Genomic DNA, 19,178 nt, shown 5'->3' with positions numbered 1-19,178 from the left:
CAAAACATAATGGGGAGGAATCTTGTACTTGTTTAATGTAGGCATGAGGGACATATTGTAATGGGTTGGTAATGTGGCATTTATTTAATGTAGGCATGGGGGACAAAGTTTTAAAATAAAGAAGACATTTGATAGTGGGACAAAGCATGCCATTGGGGGAATAATTTGGGGGTTGGGAATTGAAGACTTGTCTTGCTATATATAGAGTGATTCTTGACATTAAAAGGAGAGATTTTTTGGGGGGAGAGAAAAAAGAGTTGAATATTATTGAGAGGATTTTTAGAGAGAGTTGACAGATTCTTTTTACACTTGAGAGTTGACATACTTTTATACTGGGAGAGAGTTTGTGATAGTAAAAGAGAAAGACAATTTGAACTTTCACTCGAACAATTCTGTTTGCTTTTCTTCGAGTGTCATTCAAAAGTCAGAAACTACTGCATCTCGTATCTTTTCTCTCTTCTGCTTTGACTGCGATTGTACTTTTGCACTGCTGAGTTTTCAATCTGTTACTGGGTTATTCTACTGGTTTTTACTGGTTTTGCGGTGTTGCTGAACCTGCTGTTGCCGCGTTATTACTGTCGCTGACTCCTACTTCTTTTGTTCTTGTACTGCTGTTTCCAGGTACACATTTGTACAATCTCGGCTTGAAGCAAAAAATGAAATATTAATCAGGCTTTGTTACTGTTGAATCCGAACTGTTTAGATTTGTTGTTTGAATATAATTTTTCTTTCTTTATATAAAAATGTAGTCGATTTATTAATAAGTAATGGATTGCATATGTATAACTTCTTCATCTAATAATGTTAGTTGAATTAATCTGTTTTTGATATTATTGTGTATCTATCTCATGCTCTAGTATTAGTAAATAATAGAATGTAGAATTAAAGCAGTTTTTCCTTGTACAAACGCGATCGCAATTTTCCGTTCACATTAGTCGTAACTTAATAAATAAGTTACGTTTTTCAGCATGTAAATAATTAAGAAATTTTCTTTTATTTTAGAGATGAACTTAATAGAAAATATAGTCACTGTAGGTTTATCCTTTTAAATAAAAATGAGACGAGCCTCGGCAAACAAAAATGCACAAGCTGCGGGGCCCTCTAAATGTATATATTAAAATACTTTGAATTCGGGACAGGCCGTTTAGCGAATTTTACGGCCTTCCCAAAATAACAATACGCTAGTTGCTTTAGGCGCACCTTTAATAATTTAACCTTCTTAAACACTGGTGCACATTGATGTGACCCAAATCCGAATCTCAACGGAGTCAAAATGTGTCGACGACCACGAGTGCATTGATTGTGACGTGGTTCGAGATGCATTTTCACGACGTTGCAATTCTATAAAAATAAATGATAATAATAAAAGCGGTTTAAACTTAATAAAAGCACGTAAGTCATAACATATATTTAAATCAGATATTTAGCCATTATAACAATTTAAGCGACCGTTCTAGAACCACGGGATTCGAGGGTGCCTAACACCTTCCCTCGGGTCAACAGAATTCCTTACTTAGAATTTCTGGTTCACAGACTTCATTTGGAAAAGTCGAATATTTTCCTCGATTTGGGATTCAAGATAAACCGGTGACTTGGGACACCAAAAGCCAAACCTTTCCCAAGTGACGACTCTGAATTAAATAAATAATCCCATTTCGAATATTATCACTTAAATTGGAAAAACTCCCTCGCATTTTTACCCTTCGGGGCGGGGCGCGCAAAAAGGAGGTGTGACAGCTCTGGCGACTCTGCTGGGGAAACGAACCCAGAATCTCTGGTTCAGGGTTCAAGAATTCGAGCTTAGAATAATTGTTATATTTGTCTTTATTATCTGATCTTTATTACATGTTTTTGCATAACGTGCTAAATGTTGTCTTTTATCGCTTTGATATTATCTGAACTGTATATAAACTGTGCCGAAACCCTTCTCTTCTTACCTCCGGGGAGAAGCTCGCTGGTCGAGACTCCCTATTCTGTTAGTGTCAATACCTGAAATAAGAAAGAGGTCGGACAAGTTACAAAGCCGGACGATCTCGCGGGTCCCCGGTACGTAGCCCCCTCCTCGACTCGAGTTGTCCGCTCGGGTACACAATCTAGAACAAATACCCAGGTTACGAACCTAGAATAACTTGACTTCATGTCGGATCCCTAGTAGGAACGCTTATTTGCATCATGTTGCATTTGACTTAGGGGACTCAACACAGGGGTTGGGTCCGTCTAGGATTAGCAACCTGAAATGAAAAGACCATCCTGTTGCATCCTATTTGTTTCCATGCATTTATTTCTCTCGGACATGCATGCTGCCTGACTTTGGAGTATTTGAAAAAAAAAACAAAAAAAAAAACAGTGTATAGGGCTAATTTTCTACTTTGAAAAATAGCAATGCCCAATTATTGTCAAAACTCTGCCGAAATATTACGATAATAAAAGGGAAAATGTTTTGTTTTCAGTAATTTGCTTTACTAAGAAAAAGAAAAACAAAAAGATAGAAAAGTAGTCTTTTATTTTTGGAAAGTTGTTTGTTGAAAAGGAAAGAATTTTGTTCTAAAATAATTCGGTTAATTTTACCGAACTACGCGGGTCTGATTCTCACCGGATGTGAGATATGTAGGCAAACCTCATCGGTTTCGGCCCCAATTTTCAAAAATCAAAAAAAATATATATTTTCCTTTAGTTCTTTCTTTATAAATCTTTCTTTAGAAAATACAAAAAAAAAAGAAATAAAAAATAATATAGAAGTTTTCTTTAAACTCAAATAAAAAATAGTCTCCTTCTTTCTGAAGTCTTTCATGTGAAATAATGAAATAAGAATTAAAAATCAGTAATAAAAATCCAAAAAAAATACTTTTTGCTTTTTAGTCTCTCTTTTGTAAAATGTTCAAAAAAAAATAGTTGAAAAATTGAATTCCAAAATATTAGGACTTTTCTTTAGAAGTGCTTTTGTAAATAAATAAAACTCAGAAATTCCACATCATTTTCTTAAAAGTCCCTCTTTCAAAATTTAAGAGGCAACATCATAAATCAAAAAATATACATTCTTTCTTCCGTAGAAAAGGTGAAACAAATGGGAAAAAAAATCAACCAAACACATTTTCTTTTTTGTTTTAAAAAAAAATATAAAAAGAAAAGACAAAAAAAATTCCCAAAGTTCAAGTCAAAAGCAAATAAATTTTTTAGAAGTCTTTCTTTAAAAAATAAAACAAAAATCAAAATAAAAAAAATTCTTTCTTCTTTTAAAAGCATTTCTTTCAAAAATTCCAAAAAAGGGTTAGTTTAGTTACTCCATTTTCGATGCCCGAACTACGCGGGTTTGATTCTCACCGGATGTGAGATACATAGGCAACCCTCATCGGGTCCAACCCCACCTTTTGCTAAAATAGCCAAAAGTCAATAAATAAATAAAAACGTGTCAAATTTTAAATTTTGCCATAAATAAGTTGGGTGGTGTTCAACCTTCCCTTTTGCTAAAAATAGCCAAAAACATATGTCAAATTTTAAATCTGTCATAAATAAGTCAGGTGATGTTGTTTTGTCATAAATAGCCGAATGTTCCCGAAAGGGACGCCGGAAGGCTGACTTTGCATAAACAGCCACCTTTGGGTCATTTTTTAAGGTTTTGTCCAGTTGACTCACACAGCCTTAAAATCTTCGTCACCGAGGCGTTGAAAGGCCGTGTTGGCAATATTGAGTTTTCTAATTTGAAAAATGATAAAAAGAGTCATAAATAAGTCAGGTGATGCTGTTTTGTCATAAATAGCCGAATGTTCTCGAAAGGGACACCGGAAGGCTGACTTTGCATAAACAACCACATTTGGGTCTTGTTTAGTATTTTTGTCCAGTTGACCCACACAGCCTTAAAAACCTTCGCCCCGAGGCGCTGAAGGGCCGTGTTTGCAACGCCAGGTTTTTATTGTAATTTGAAAAAAAAACAAAAAAAAGCAAGAGGGAGCGGTCGGGTGAATACCGTTTGAATTTTGTCATAATGAGCCGAGCCAGCTTCGGTCGCGTCTTAAACCGTTCTTGCCGAAGTAGCCTTAGAGTATCTTTCAGTTGTCGAAAGGTTATTTTCGTAAAAGAACGGACAAGTTTGTAAAATGATCCTCCCCGGCCTCAAAATTCATGTGAAATTTGGAAGGGGCCACGTTTGCAAAAAATAACCGTTCGGTTGCATTTTGTGAGTGTTGAAACCCAATTTTTTATTATGAAGAAAAAAAATGTTTCATTGCTTTTACCTTTCATTCGGCCCGAACTACGCAAGATCTGATTCATGCGGGGTCATGATACATAGGCAATCTCCATCGGATTCGATCATAGCTATAAAATAAATTGAAAAAAAAACTGAAAGAAAAGAAAAAAGAAAATCGAGTGAAAAAGAAAATAGAAAAAAAGAAAAAGAAAAAAAAAGAGTGCAAAAAAAATAAAAGAGCGGCAAAAACAAGATCAAGAGTGGTTAAAGAGAGGTAGGAATAAAAGAAAAGAGGTACATAGTGAAGAAGGCTAGTTTAAGGCCGGGTTGAAACATGCAACCCGTTCAAACACATGGTAGAAGCGTTTAACTGTTTAGGTGCATTGCATCCCAACGTGCGATTTCCTATATGGTTAAATGCCTCAAAACTAACAAGGTTGTGTGTGTGAGTAATCAGCCAGGTTCTGTTCAGGTGATTGGTTTTGTTGGTATGCGGTGATGAACATGCAGCCCTGCACGCGGCCACAACATTATACACAAAACTGAGCTCCACCTCCCAGAAACGCCCATCCTTACCAAGCTCCATATAATCCCCCAATCAAATGTTCATCAGTACAATCCTCACCCAAGAGAGTCTTTCAAAAGGAATCAGTTCACCTCTATTGGTGAATCATACTCAGGCTTGTTCCAAAAGCTAGTCAGGCGAAGTCTGTTGCAGCCAGTGGCCCCAAATCGGCCAAACACCGAGTCCCCCCTCCCCGCATCGAGCTGATACTAGATGTGAATGCCACTCTGGAGCAGTGGGGCACGGTACAAAGGACTGTTGGTCATTGGACCCTCAAAATAGCAGTTGAGGACTTGATTGAAGCTGAAAGAATCGTTCACCGGGACGAAAAGGTTCCTAACATAATGAACATTCCCCTGCCTACTCTCACAAATGGGCCAATAGATGGAATGATCTGTGAAGCTGAGGAATTTGATCCAGCACTGAAGGCTATTGCAGCCATTGCTGAGACAGAAGAAAGGCCAAAAAACGATTGTCAAGCCTGAAAGTTCCCCATCAGACGGGAGTCTCGGTAGCCAGTCTTGCTATCCTTTCTGCATCTGGATTATCTCAGGGTGTGATCCGGATGTTTTACTTTATTGTCTTACTTTCCGATGTAAACCCTTCTATCTTCAAAATTTTTTTTAAAAAAAAAAATCAAATGAAAACAAAAAAAAAAAAGAAAAGAAAATCAAATGAAATTGATATTTCATTTTCCCGGAATGTCTCTTTTCTTAAATCTTGTCAATTTTCTCATTCTCTTTTTAGTTTCTGTTAAATGCAGATTTCAATAATATGACATGCTTGCGGACTTCATGCCCGGATCTTAAAACTCTGTCAGACCTCGAAATAATGAATCAAGAATTGGGTCGCAATGAAGAATAGCTTAAGGAAACAAGACAAAGAGTTGGAACAACTCAAGGAAAATTGACTCCCGAAATTGGAAAGGTCCATACATTACAACAAGAGTACTGCCAAAAAGAGTGTGTTGTACTCGGGACACATCGAAGGAAATGTCCTTGAAATAACTGTCAATGCAAATGCAGTCAAAAGGTACTATGTTGGATCCTTTATATAATAAAATCTTGTCCGTTTGAGATGACGAAGGCTTTCATTCTCGCTACCCAAACACTATCAACCCTTTGCAAAACCCATTTGAGCTGGTTACTCTTCTTTGATTACCCTCTTTGGAACCTGAAAATATTATTGAAAATAAAATGAAAAAGAAAAATGAAAAAAGAAGAAGAAAGAATTGGAAAAATAAGAAAATATATATACAAAAAAAAAATCCAAAAACAAAAGTGGCCTGAACTACGTTTGACTTGATTCCGAAAGGATACGTAGGCAACCTCTCCTTGGGGTTCAGTCACACCAAAATAAAAATACAAGAAGTCCCCCAAAAGTGAAACTGGGGCAGAAGTTATAATGGTTCGGCAATGATCCCGCCCAAAAGGTTCTAAAGTTGTAGTTCAATCCAAATTCCTTTTACCCCAAACCTTGTTCAAGTCCTTCTGATCAATCGGCAAAGCGGTTCAAAATGGGAGGATGGATTTATTTGGGTCTGATACAACAAAATGAGGAAATAAAATGAGAGAGTCTTGCTGGTGAAAACCCACACGGGCACCGTAAGGCGACGCTAAGCAGAGAAAATCAAAATGAGAAGTCTTGTTTAGTGAACACCCACCCGGGCACTATAAGGAGATGGTAAGAAACGAAATGAAAATGCCAGCTCGTGAAAACCCACAAAGGGCGCCCATGACCGAAAATGAGATCCTCACAACCACCGTCATCAAGAGAGTCATAGCAAGGTTCCTCGGTATTCAAGGCAAAGTTGTGATAAATTTTTGGGAGTCAGACGGTTTACACAGATCAGGCATCCAGTCCAAAAGGCATGTCATGTTCATTGAAGTCCGCATGTACTCCGGATAAGTCCTTCTCTCCTTTCCTCGAAAGGGACACTTCTAGTTTTAAACTCATTCTCCATTCAATTATTTGTTTCTCTTTGAATCCCTTTTGGTCTAACATTGTTCCAAAACCAAGACAAAGAAAGGATGGCAAGACTGATTTACAGGGCTTTCGTTGGATACACGCTAATGTGCAAAGGGCACCCAGCCTCAGCAGGGGGCATCAAGACGACCTCGACTGGTCATGGCAGCCTATAAAGGCGATTGAAGTTGAAAGGTTTGGGTTTCACATGGTTAATCGCCTCCACGAAGTTAAAAAAAAAAAAAAGAAATCCCCACAAAGCCTCCCCTTGTAAAAATTCTCCAGCAAGCTTGCCCCAACAAATCCCCAGCAAGTCCGTTCTGTACAAATCCCCACAGAGTCTCCCCTTGTACAATCCCCCACAGAATCTCCCCAATATAAAAAAAAATCCCTGTTGGAATTTCCCCAGCACATCCCCAGCGAGTCCCTTTGTAAAAATTCCCCAACAAGCTTACCCCAACAAATCCTAGAAAGCCCGCTTTGAAACAAATCCCCAGCATGCCCCGTTGTACAAAAATCCACACAAAGAATCCACTTTGTAAATATTCCCCCCACAGAGCTTCCTTTTGTACAAATCCCCACAGAGTATCCCCAATAAAATCCCCGTTGAGAATCTCCAAGGAAGATGGGACACAAAAAAAAAGCGAAAAAAAGAGCCTTACGAGGCAAATCATCACAGAATCTGGAAATACAAAGCCTGAGTAGTCAAAAGAGTTTCGCCATTTGAATCCAATCAACGGCGGGACTTCGCGACAGAAATAAGGACACAACAAAGCAACAGGAACGATCAATGTCACCAAACCGACCGTCATTTCCGAACTAACAATTGTTCTTTGTTTGAAAAGTTGAAACAGGTATAATCCAAGACAACCGTGCAAGAAGCAGGTGTCGCCCAAAGAAGAAGGTACATGGGTACAAGAAATATTTTGACAATAAGGAATTCACTCGAAAGGTAAGTTTCCGCGAGACTCCCTTTTATCTTCTACTAAAACAAGAAAATCCAAAAAAAGAGAGGCTAGCTAGCATTCTCGAACTTTACCCCCCAACCAGTCATCATTAGGGTTTTAAACCCTAAACTTAACTTTTCCCTTTCAGTCAGCATTAGGGTTTTAAACCCTAAACTGAACTTTTCCATTTAGTCAGCATCAGGGTTTTAAACCCTAAACTGAACTCTTTCATTCAGCCAGCATTAGGGTTTTAAACCCTAAACTGAACTTTTTCCCTTTAATCAGCATTAGGGTTTTAAACCCTAAACTGAACTTTTTCCTTTAATCAGCATTAGTGTTTTAAACCCTAAACTGAACTTTTCCATTCAGTCAGCATTAGGGTTTTAAACCCTAAACTGAACTTTTCCATTCAGTCAGCATTAGGGTTTTAAACCCTAAACTGAACTTTTCCTTTAGTCAGCATTAGGGTTTTAAATCCTAAACTGAACTCTTTTCCTTCAGTCAGCATTAGGGTTTTAAAACCCTAAACTGAACTTTTCCATTTAGTCAGCATTAAGGTTTTAAACCCTAAACTGAACTTTTTCATTTAGTCAGCATTAGGATTTTAAACCCTAAACTGAACTCTTTCCTTCAGTCAGCATTAGGGTTTTAAACCCTAAACTGAACTTTTCCTTGAGTCTGCATTAGGGTTTTAAACCCTAAACTGAACTTCTCCTTTAATCAGCATTAGGGTTTTAAACCCTAAACTGAACTTTTCCATTCAGTCAGCATTAGGGTTTTAAACCCTAAGCTGAACTTTTCCATTCAGTCAGCATTAGGGTTTTAAACCTTAAACTGAACTCTTTCCTTTAGTCAGCATTAGGGTTTTAAACCCTAAACTGAACCTTTCCCTTAGTCAGCATTAGGGTTTTAAAGCCTAATCTGAACTTTTCCTTCCAGTCAGTCAGCATTAGGGTTTTAAACCCTAAACTGACCTTTTTCCTTTAATCAGCATTAGGGTTTTAAACCCTAAACTGACCTTTTTCCTTCAATCAGCATTAGGGTTTTAAACCCTAAGCTGAACTTTTCCATTCAGCCAGCATTAGGGTTTTAAACCCTAAACTGAGCTTTTCCATTCAGTCAGCATTAGGGTTTTAAACCCTAAATTGACCTTTTTCCTTTAATCAGCATTAGGGTTTTAAACCCTAACTGAACTTTTTTCCATTCAGCCAGCATTAGGGTTTTAAACCCTAAACTGAGCTTTTCCATGCAATCAGCATTAGGGTTTTAAACCCTAAACTGAATTTTTCCTTTAGTCAGCATTAGGGTTTTAAACCCTAAACTGAACTTTTTTCCATTCAGCCAGCATTAGGGTTTTAAACCCTAAACTGAGCTTTTCCATTCAGTCACTGCTGTTTGCTCAGTCGTCTCTGAGCTTTGCCATCGTCGTCCATGGCGGCACTGCCTTCCCGCCATTGACGCTGCCCGACTAGTCGAGCTTTCTGCTTGCTCGCCGTTTGCGTTGTCATCAACCAAGCAGGTTGCTTCAGGCTTTGCTTCATGCTTTGCCATCGTCGTCCATGGTGGCTGCCTTCATCTTCTTCGCAACATCCAGTCTGCACTGCCCCGTCCCCAACTGTCGCGTCTTTGTTTCACTACTGCCCGTCCAGTCGAGCAAGCATCGACGACTCGGGGTGCTGCTGCCTTCTGCTTCGTTTTCAAACGATGCCAAACGACCATCTCCTTTGGTCATTCGTTCGTTCGTCGTTGAGTTCGTTGTTGAGTCCGGGCAGATTTATTCCCATTTGAGGTTTGTCGAAATAGTCCATACAATCGAATTCGGCGTTGTTCATCTCCGGTTAGTAGATTTTCGAGTTTTATTTTTTGCCCGTATTTTGTTTTGATATTTTCGAATCTAAAATCGGCAAATGTTTGTTTTGTTTATCGTTTGAATTAATTTTTAGTTCATGTTCATGTGTTGTTTGTTAAATTAATTTTTCAGATTCCAAATGAAAGATTAATTACTTGTTTTTCATGTTTATTTCATGTTCGTATTATTGTTGAAGTGAATATTTGTTAGTTTAATGTTTGTTAGATTCAAATTGAAATTTAATTAATTATTTCTTCAATTTGTTTCATGTGTTATGTATTTTCCAGAAAATATTAATGTTGTTTGAATCGTTAGAATCCGTCATGTTTGTTGCTTAAAAACAGATTTAATTCATGTTCATCTTTGTTTGAAGTTCATGTTTAAATCCAGTGATTTAATGTGAGTTTATGTTTGTCTTTGATGTGTTAATTTAGTATTTTGTTGTTTGTATTGTTGTGTTCTTGCTCATACATTCATGGTCTAAATTAACTAGGATTGGTTCCCGATATGGTTAATTCATTCCATTAATTTTGAGTTGTGTTGTTCATGGTGTTCATATAATTGTTGTTGAAGATTGTTGAGAAATTGGTCATCTTGATCATATTTTGGTCAAGTTATGATTAATTGAGTGTTTAGAGCTGATGGGGGTAATTTGGTAAATTGCATTGCATTCGGGGTAGATTTGTAATTGCAATAAGGTCGGAGGGGTAGTTTGGTAATTGAACATTATTTTGATTCTTTATGTTAAGCATGGGGGACAAATATAATGGGGTGGAGTTTTTGATGTACTTGTTTAATATAATGGGGGACAAGACAAAACATAATGGGGAGGAATCTTGTACTTGTTTAATGTAGGCATGGGGGACATATTGTAATGGGTTGGTAATGTGACATTTATTTAATGTAGGCATGGGGGACAAAGTTTTAAAATAAAGAAGACATTTGATAGTGGGACAAAGCATGCCATTGGGGGAATAATTTGGGGGTTGGGAATTGAAGACTTGTCTTGCTATATATAGAGTGATTCTTGACATTAAAAGGAGAGATTTTTTGGGGGGAGAGAAAAAAGAGTTGAATATTATTGAGAGGATTTTTAGAGAGAGTTGACAGATTCTTTTTACACTTGAGAGTTGACATACTTTTATACTGGGAGAGAGTTTGTGATAATAAAAGAGAAAGACAATTTGAACTTTCACTCGAACAATTCTGTTTGCTTTTCTTCGAGTGTCATTCAAAAGTCAGAAACTACTGCATCTCGTATCTTTTCTCTCTTCTGCTTTGACTGCGATTGTACTTTTGCACTGCTGAGTTTTCAATCTGTTACTGGGTTATTCTACTGGTTTTTACTGGTTTTGCGGTGTTGCTGAACCTGCTGTTGCCGCGTTATTACTGTCGCTGACTCCTACTTCTTTTGTTCTTGTACTGCTGTTTCCAGGTACACATTTGTACAATCTCGGCTTGAAGCAAAAAATGAAATATTAATCAGGCTTTGTTCCTGTTGAATCCGAACTGTTTAGATTTGTTGTTTGAATATAATTTTCCTTTCTTTATATAAAAATGTAGTCGATTTATTAATAAGTAATGGATTGCATATGTATAACTTCTTCATCTAATAATGTTAGTTGAATTAATCTGTTTTTGATATTATTGTGTATCTATCTCATGCTCTAGTATTAGTAAATAATAGAATGTAGAATTAAAGCAGTTTTTCCTTGTACAAACGCGATCGCAATTTTCCGTTCACATTAGTCGTAACTTAATAAATAAGTTACGTTTTTCAGCATGTAAATAATTAAGAAATTTTCTTTTATTTTAGAGATGAACTTAATAGAAAATATAGTCACTGTAGGTTTATCCTTTTAAATAAAAATGAGACGAGCCTCGACAAACAAAAATGCACAAGCTGCGGGGCCCTCTAAATGTATATATTAAAATACTTTGAATTCGGGACAGGCCGTTTAGCGAATTTTACGGCCTTCCCAAAATAACAATACGCTAGTTGCTTTAGGCGCACCTTTAATAATTTAACCTTCTTAAACACGGGTGCACATTGATGTGACCCAAATCCGAATCTCAACGGAGTCAAAATGTGTCGACGACCACGAGTGCATTGATTGTGACGTGGTTCGAGATGCATTTTCACGACGTTGCAATTCTATAAAAATAAATGATAATAATAAAAGCGGTTTAAACTTAATAAAAGCACGTAAGTCATAACATATATTTAAATCAAATATTTAGCCATTATAACAATTTAAGCGACCGTGCTAGAACCACGGGATTCGAGGGTGCCTAACACCTTCCCTCGGGTCAACAGAATTCCTTACTTAGAATTTCTGGTTCGCAGACTTCATTTGGAAAAGTCGAATATTTTCCTCGATTTGGGATTCAAGATAAACCGGTGACTTGGGACACCAAAAGCCAAATCTTTCCCAAGTGGCGACTCTGAATTAAATAAATAATCCCATTTCGAATATTGTCACTTAAATTGGAAAAACTCCCTCGCATTTTTACCCTTCGGGGCGGGGCGCGCAAAAAGGAGGTGTGACAGCTGGTATTTTAAAGTGAAGCCTCAAATAGCTTATACACAGGCTTGTTCAAGCTTATTGATATACAAACTGCGACACTAATTCAAAAACTGCTTATGAATAGTGCTGTATCTTTTAAGCACGTCCACGGCAATCTCATGCCACAAACATCTAGTTAAGCAATCAAGTCCACGACCAGGGGATTAGGAATTTGGGATTTGACTATAGCAAAGTCACATAAACTGGAGGTGCTCTCATTTTAGGTAGCACCTCTTCTCCGATAGTGTTTCAGGACCTATGCCACAAGTAGGTATAATTACTTTTGTAGAAGCTAAGCAAACCGAAAAAGTAGAGAACATAGCATGTCCAAATTAGAAAATAATGAAAATGATCCACTCACATTTTTACATGAAAGGCAGTAGTCTCTGAAAATGTTAAAGCAAACAGTTTCTAAGCTTGATCTTATTCACCCTATCAGGCGTATTACCAGCATCAACAACCAAAACATTTCTGATAATCCCACAAGTGGGGTTTGGGGATGGTAGTATGTATGCGAACCTTACCCCTACCTTGAGAAGGTAGAGAGATTATTTCTGATAGACCTCGGCTCAAGGACCATCATCAACCAAAACATAAAATCGACAAATAAGCAATCTTTGTGATCGTCGTTTCAATATAACATTACAAATAGGCGATTATCAAATTACGACATAAGCGGTCACCAAATGTAAATGGAAGATTACTGGCGAGTTCATTAAAAAGCTAATAAGAGTCAAAATTTCTAGAAAATGCAATAAACCATTATCAATGATCAAAATTGATAAATCAGATGCTTTTGGCAGTATGCTCTAAAGATGGACTCTTATCATTAACAATGGAACATTGCAAGATTCAGACATGCAGATACACGCTTATGCGATAGAGATAACCAATTCACAAAGTTCTGGCGCAACATCGAACTTTATATTTGTTACATAATGGGCTCTTCAGCATTGACCAGCAAGCAACCCAAGTTATCTTACTTTCACATTTGCCTTAGAATTTAAAATAAGGCAACAAAAGAAAAGAATGTAGAATAAAACCTTGAACAAAGAAATTATAAGAGGTATCTATGTTACTCTGCTGCAGCTTCTTCATGGCTGTTCCCCTCGGTTCCTGTCTGTGGCAATGTACCCAGATCCGTACGAGCCTCTGTCTCTTCTTGAGGAATTGCAGAATTTGTTGACTCGACTTGGCTTTGCTGGCTATCATCAGAATTCCCATTTGAGCTGGAAGTATCAGTCGATTTGTTTTGATCTGTGTCTGTCTCGTCATTGTCATTTGAGGGATTGATTTTATTCTCAGAGCCAGGATCTGAATTAGCATCTGATTTCTGGTTTGCCTCATTTTGGTCGCTCCCACTTCCTGTTGATTTCTCAGTTGCCCCAGCTGTAACAGAATTGCCATTTTGGTCAACTGATACAACAGATTCAGAGCTGTTTGAACTTGTTACTGATTCTTCATTTGCCGAGGTGTTTGAATCACTTTTCTCAGACTGCTGCTCATTTGAAATGTTCTGTGTGCCATCTCCAACAGAAGCAGCCTCATTGGCTAAGTTCTTCTCATTCTCCTGCTGCTTTTTATTGGCTTCATTGGTTCCTTCTGCAGAATTGGAGTCTTCACCAGCGTTGTTCTCATTTTGTGTGGTACCAGAGGCAGAACTGTTATTGTCCTGCTGCTGTGCTTCATTGGTTTCTGCTGCAGAATTGGAGTCGTCACTAGAGTTGTTCTCATTTCCTGCTGCAGGATTTGAGTTATCGCTAGCGTTGTTCTCATTTTGGGTATGAGAGGCAGAGTTCTCATTTCCTTGTTGATGTTCATTGGCTTCATTGGTTCCAGCTGCAGCATTGGAGTTATCACTACTGTTGTTCTCATTTTGATTGGTCTCAGAGGCAGCATTGCCAGTTTCTGTCTGCTGGCTAGTGGCTTCATTGTTTCCTGCCACGGGATTTGAATTGTCCTCGGTGTTGCTTCCATTACTCGCTTCTCCAGCAGCATTCGCATCTGCAGAACTACTTTGTTCAATCATCTTATTTTCTCCAGCATCTGCCTCCGACTTCTTCAGACTTTCATCACTTCCCTCGTTCTTGTTTTTATTGTCCTGCAACTCATCTTCTCCCTTCTTGGATTGCTCCTCATTGTTCAAGGCTACATTACCATCTCCTTCTGTTCCTGTCATGTTTTCAGAATCTGAAGTCTCTTTGACCAATGAACTCTCTTCCTTGCCATTTTCTACTGTTGCAGCCTCATTAGTCCTATCGCTTTCATCATGAACCTTATCTTCTCCTAATGAGCCAGATTCTTCATTTTTGTTTTGGTTCTCTTCCTTCTCTTTGTTGACTTCATCGTTCTCTCTACTATCTCCCTCATTCTTCTCTTCTTTGCTCTCATCATATCCTTTTACTTTTTCCTCATTACTTTCCTCCGACTCTGCTGACTTCTTTTCGCTTTCATTTTCAACTGCTTCTTCGCTTTGATTCTTAGAGATCTCTTCACCTCCACTCTCTTCACTTTCTACCTTCTCTTCCTTCACATCAGTTTCTGCATCAATGTTTCCCTCAGTTTCCTTCTCTTTACCATCGTCACTTTCACTTTCCTTGTCACTGTTTTCTTTTACATCTTTGTCTTCCTTTTCTATTTCCTGGTCCTTATTTTCTTCACCCTCAACGCCACTTAGCTTTCCCTGGTCTTTCTCCCTATCTTCTTCTCTAGATTCACTGTTGTTGGTGTTCATGTCAGTGGCTTCCTCATTACTATCACCTTTGCCCTCTTCAGTATTCTCTTTGCTTTTTGGTTCAGCATTGTCTTCTCTTCTCGCTTCCTTCTCCTGGATTTTCTCCGTCCCTGCATCCTCATCCACTGAATCCCCTTTCTGCTCAGTATCCTGTGCTGATTTTTCTAGATCAAGATCATGCTCGTCCACTTTGGTGTCGTCGTTGAAACTTTTACCCTCTTCTTCCTCTGTCACCTCCTTCAGCTTCTCATCGTCAATTTCTTCTTCCCTCTCTTGAGGTTGGAGATCCTTCCTTCCTAACCTGATAACATCATTCTCACTCTGTACCTTCTCCGAAACACTTGTATTTTGTTCATAAGATGCTTTCTTGGTACGTGAGTGCTGGACTTGGTAAAGCAGCCAGATACAAACACCTACAAGTACACATATCTGAAGGGCATGCTTCACCTTGAATCCTTTATTTCTCTGGTTTCTACGTGGTGAATACTTGAACATGATGATGATCTTTTTCCGAATCCAATTACCACAACTTCAAAAAAGATCCAAAAATAAAAGGTAATTTAAGGGCTCGAGCCAGAGCAAGAATCCATGAAATCTAGAGAAAAAATTCTCTTGATAAAAATACTGACCTATCAAGAGAATAACACTAAAGATGGGTACATCTAAAGAAAACAAAACAGCGACACTGGTTAACAGAGACCAAGAGTTTAGATAAATTTGCAGACACTATTAATCTGTTAGACAATCCAATATAATCAACTCAGTTAAAACTACGGAATTGGTTATTTTTGCTGGATCTGACTTGCTACTTATTTACTTCATCCAGATCTAAACATGTTCAGAGTAGCTAAAACATTCATTTTTCGATGAAGTGAAAAAAAAAAAACAGGTTTTTATCATCTATTCAACTCCAAAGAAAACCTCAACAATCAGACCCAAACAAAACCTCTCCAAGTACAATTCATAGAAATGTTGACGTGTTACATTATGTAAAATCAAGTTATGATTTTACATATTGAAGGCAAACCAGCATGAAATTTTTAAAGACAAAAGGCTGGCAAAAACATACAATTGAAACTGCAGCCATTAAAGAACACTCAGAAATACACGCCCACATTGTTCTCAAAAGATCTGAATTTGTATATAAGCACGGAACAGTCGTGAATAAATACCCTTACCAACAAGTCAAAAAAACATAAATTAGAAATCTTTCCACAATACTAAATGAGAAAGAGCATACCTGATATGCAGTAATAGAAGCGAGTCTCAGCGTCTGGATTCAAGATCCCTATTGTAAATAAGCAAAAGTAGGTAACTTTATAGGCAAATTTGGTCAAATGATTAGAATGGAAGAAAAGGTACAAAGTTGCAATAAGATCCTTAAACCACAAACTTAGTAATAATAACAATACTATAATTGTATTACCGGAACCCCATAAACAATATTGTTGAAAAAGCCAAAGAGAAATGGTTTAAGTGTTTAATGGGTAGCCAGTAGTTTTTGTAGAGGTTGAATCACGAACTATCAGAAGAGGTGAAGACGTGACCCCTGAAACTTAAATGCTTCTTTTTTCCTTTTAGGTTCAGATCAAGATCCAGTTTTTCTCACTTTATTACGTATTTAGAGGATGTTTGGCTAAGTTTATAAGCTGGTCAAACTTATTTTTTGGCTTATCTACGCGTTTGTTAAAATTAAAAGTGCTTATAATTTAAGTGCTTATAAGCTAAAAATAAGCCAAAAGCCGTAAGTTATTCTCCACAACTTATCAAAGCATTTTAGGTTTGACAAAAATATTTACTATTCTATCCCTAAAATATTTTTTTTTAAAACAAAACTCTTTGTATACCCAGTTCTTCAACTGCTTATTATTAATAATCAACTTCAGCACTTAAAAGTGCTTTTCATCACTTAATACTTATCGACTACTCTAAATCAGCTAAGTAAAACGGACTCTTAAAAACCACACATATTCCCCTCGTTTTATATAATTTAAACAACTGTTGCGTTTACACTGGCATCTCTCATCTCCTTAACACTCCCTTTCCCACGAGCCTAAAATTGTCAACACACAAATTGACACTAATACGACGCCATTACAGAAGATAACGACGTCGTTGCAATCGACCAAAGGGTTAATGAGTTAATGTACAGTGGAGAAACTGCCACGTGTGACCGAATAACGAAGGCAGTTTTCGTCGGTGATTCGGTGACCTTTTTTTTTTATAAATAATAAATATATACAGTATTTAGTATGTTAAACAAAAAACTGAGTCAGAAACCGGTGAGTTGAAATGATGTTCTCGAAATTTCTAACCACCGCGCTACAGCGTAATATCCTTAAACCCTGCGGCGGCCACGGCCGTCTCCGCCCGTTTTCCACGGTGGCAGCGGCGGTTGTGGAACCGTACGAGGAAGAAACTACGGGCATCACGATGAAAGGTGTGAAAATCTCCGGTAGACCTCTGTACTTGGATATGCAAGCAACTTCTCCTATTGATCCTAGGGTTCTCGACGCTATGCTGCCTTACCATCTCTCCCGTTTCGGAAATCCCCATTCCCGAACTCACCTTTACGGCTGGGAATCAGATCAGGCCGTTGAGGCAGCCCGAGCCCAAGTTTCAGCCCTAATTAATGCTTCTCCCAAGGAGATAATTTTCACCTCCGGTGCTACTGAGTCCAATAATATTTCAGTTAAGGGGGTTTTACATTTTTATAGGGATAAGAAGAGACATGTTATTACTACTCAAACGGAGCATAAATGCGTGCTTGATTCTTGCCGTCACTTACAGCAAGAGGGCTTTGATGTAACTTACCTTCCAGTTGAGTCCGATGGACTTGTGGACCTAGAAAAGCTTCGGGCTGCTATACGGCCTGATACGGGTTTGGTATCAGTTATGATGGTGAATAATGAAATAGGTGTGATTCAGCCTATGGAGGAAATTGGAAAAATTTGCAAAGAATTTAGTGTTCCTTTTCATACTGATGCTGCACAAGCGTTGGGGAAGATTCCAATTGATGTGGAGAAGATGAATATAAGTTTGATGTCGTTAAGTGGGCATAAAATTTATGGGCCGAAAGGTGTTGGAGCTTTGTATATTAGGCGTAGGCCGAGGATTAGGGTTGAGCCACAGATGAATGGGGGTGGACAAGAGAGAGGGATTAGGAGTGGGACAGTGCCTACTCCGTTGGTGGTAGGGTTTGGGGCAGCTTGTGAGCTTGCAATGAAGGAGATGGAATATGATGGCCAGAGGATTAAGGGTTTGCAAGAGAGGTTGCTGAATGGGATAAGGTCTAAGATTGATGGGGTTGTTGTTAATGGAAGTGTTGAAAGGCGATATGCCGGGAATTTGAACTTATCTTTTGCATATGTGGAAGGTGAGAGTTTGTTGATGGGTTTGAAGGAAGTTGCTGTATCAAGTGGAAGTGCATGTACCAGTGCAAGTTTGGAGCCCTCCTATGTGTTGAGGGCGTTGGGAGTTGAAGAAGACATGGCCCATACATCGATTCGATATGGAATTGGGAGGTTTACTACTGAGCAAGAGATTGATCGTGCGATGGATCTTACGGTCAAACAGGTTGAGAAGTTGAGGGAAATGAGCCCGCTTTATGAAATGGTTAAAGAGGGGATTGATATAAAGAGTATCCAGTGGGCGCAGCATTAGTTTGATTGCTGATTGATTGGAATTGGGACGATAACTGCCACTACATGGGGATGTGGAATGAAGTTGACGGTCCAGGTTCTGCTTCAGAATATCTAGTACATGTCCCTGAATTTCAAGGCTATTGTTATGAGCTAAGTTTCTTCAATAAGATGTTTACTGTCATCGACTCTAAGTTGGCACTGTAATTGTGCATGATATAGTGGTAGAGTTGTGCTTTAGTGACAGAGCATAGCATCTATTCTAGTATAAATGATGGGTTGTTTCTGCCCTTTGTTTAAGTTTTGCTCGCGACCATTGAAAAGCTTATACTATGATTTAGACCAATTTGTGTTTGCATGATTATTTCAGCAAAGTTTATGGTGTTTCTGATTGTTTTAGGAAATAATTTACATTGTTTTACTGCATTCGACAATTCTGCACTGGCCTATACTTTACATGTCAGGGTATAAAAAGATTGGATAATTGCCAAAGATTGGATGATTGCCTGTGATATAGCAGAGACTTTAATCATCTCATCGCCATCGGTGGTTTAAATTCAACAAAGTTATGTGCTATGTGGAGGAATATCAAGGGACACAGAATGAATGTTGCTTGTACCCTTTGATTATGTTGGTTTGGATATTATGGTGGCCTTGCCTTGTGTCCTTCGTTGCTGTTTGCTTGAGGCCATCTTTGTTTAAGATGCTTTGCTTCTGGTTAGTT

At 38.1% G+C, this 19,178-nt stretch overlaps 2 protein-coding genes across 2 annotated transcripts; one reads left to right on the top strand and one right to left on the bottom strand.

Annotated features, from left to right (window-relative positions):
- Nucleotides 1–12,873: 12,873 nt before the first annotated feature.
- On the bottom strand, nt 12,874–16,404 carry LOC107804014 (uncharacterized). Its single transcript, XM_016627821.2, has 2 exons — nt 16,054–16,404; nt 12,874–15,342 (listed from the first exon to the last, which is right to left on the bottom strand). The coding sequence occupies exon 2, from the start codon at nt 15,306–15,308 to the stop codon at nt 13,155–13,157; it is 2,154 nt and encodes a 717-aa protein (XP_016483307.1). The 5' UTR covers nt 15,309–15,342; nt 16,054–16,404; the 3' UTR covers nt 12,874–13,154.
- A 656-nt stretch (nt 16,405–17,060) lies between these two features.
- LOC107804015 (cysteine desulfurase, mitochondrial-like) lies at nt 17,061–18,828 on the top strand. The gene has a single exon (XM_016627822.2). The coding sequence runs from the start codon at nt 17,106–17,108 to the stop codon at nt 18,474–18,476; it is 1,371 nt and encodes a 456-aa protein (XP_016483308.1). The 5' UTR covers nt 17,061–17,105; the 3' UTR covers nt 18,477–18,828.
- The last annotated feature ends 350 nt before the right edge of the window (nt 18,829–19,178 follow it).

This window comes from Nicotiana tabacum, chromosome 3 (genome assembly GCF_000715075.1).
Source record: "Nicotiana tabacum cultivar K326 chromosome 3, ASM71507v2, whole genome shotgun sequence".
Classification (NCBI taxonomy): domain Eukaryota; kingdom Viridiplantae; phylum Streptophyta; class Magnoliopsida; order Solanales; family Solanaceae; genus Nicotiana; species Nicotiana tabacum.
Note: the sequence above shows the minus strand (reverse complement) of the source record. Positions and strands in the feature narration are given on the sequence as shown.

Excerpts from the sequence above, each read along its gene's own strand:
- LOC107804014 (XM_016627821.2), bottom strand. The coding sequence starts at position 15,308 with ATGTTCAAGTATTCACCACGTAGAAACCAGAGAAATAAAGGATTCAAG.
- LOC107804015 (XM_016627822.2), top strand. The coding sequence starts at position 17,106 with ATGATGTTCTCGAAATTTCTAACCACCGCGCTACAGCGTAATATCCTT.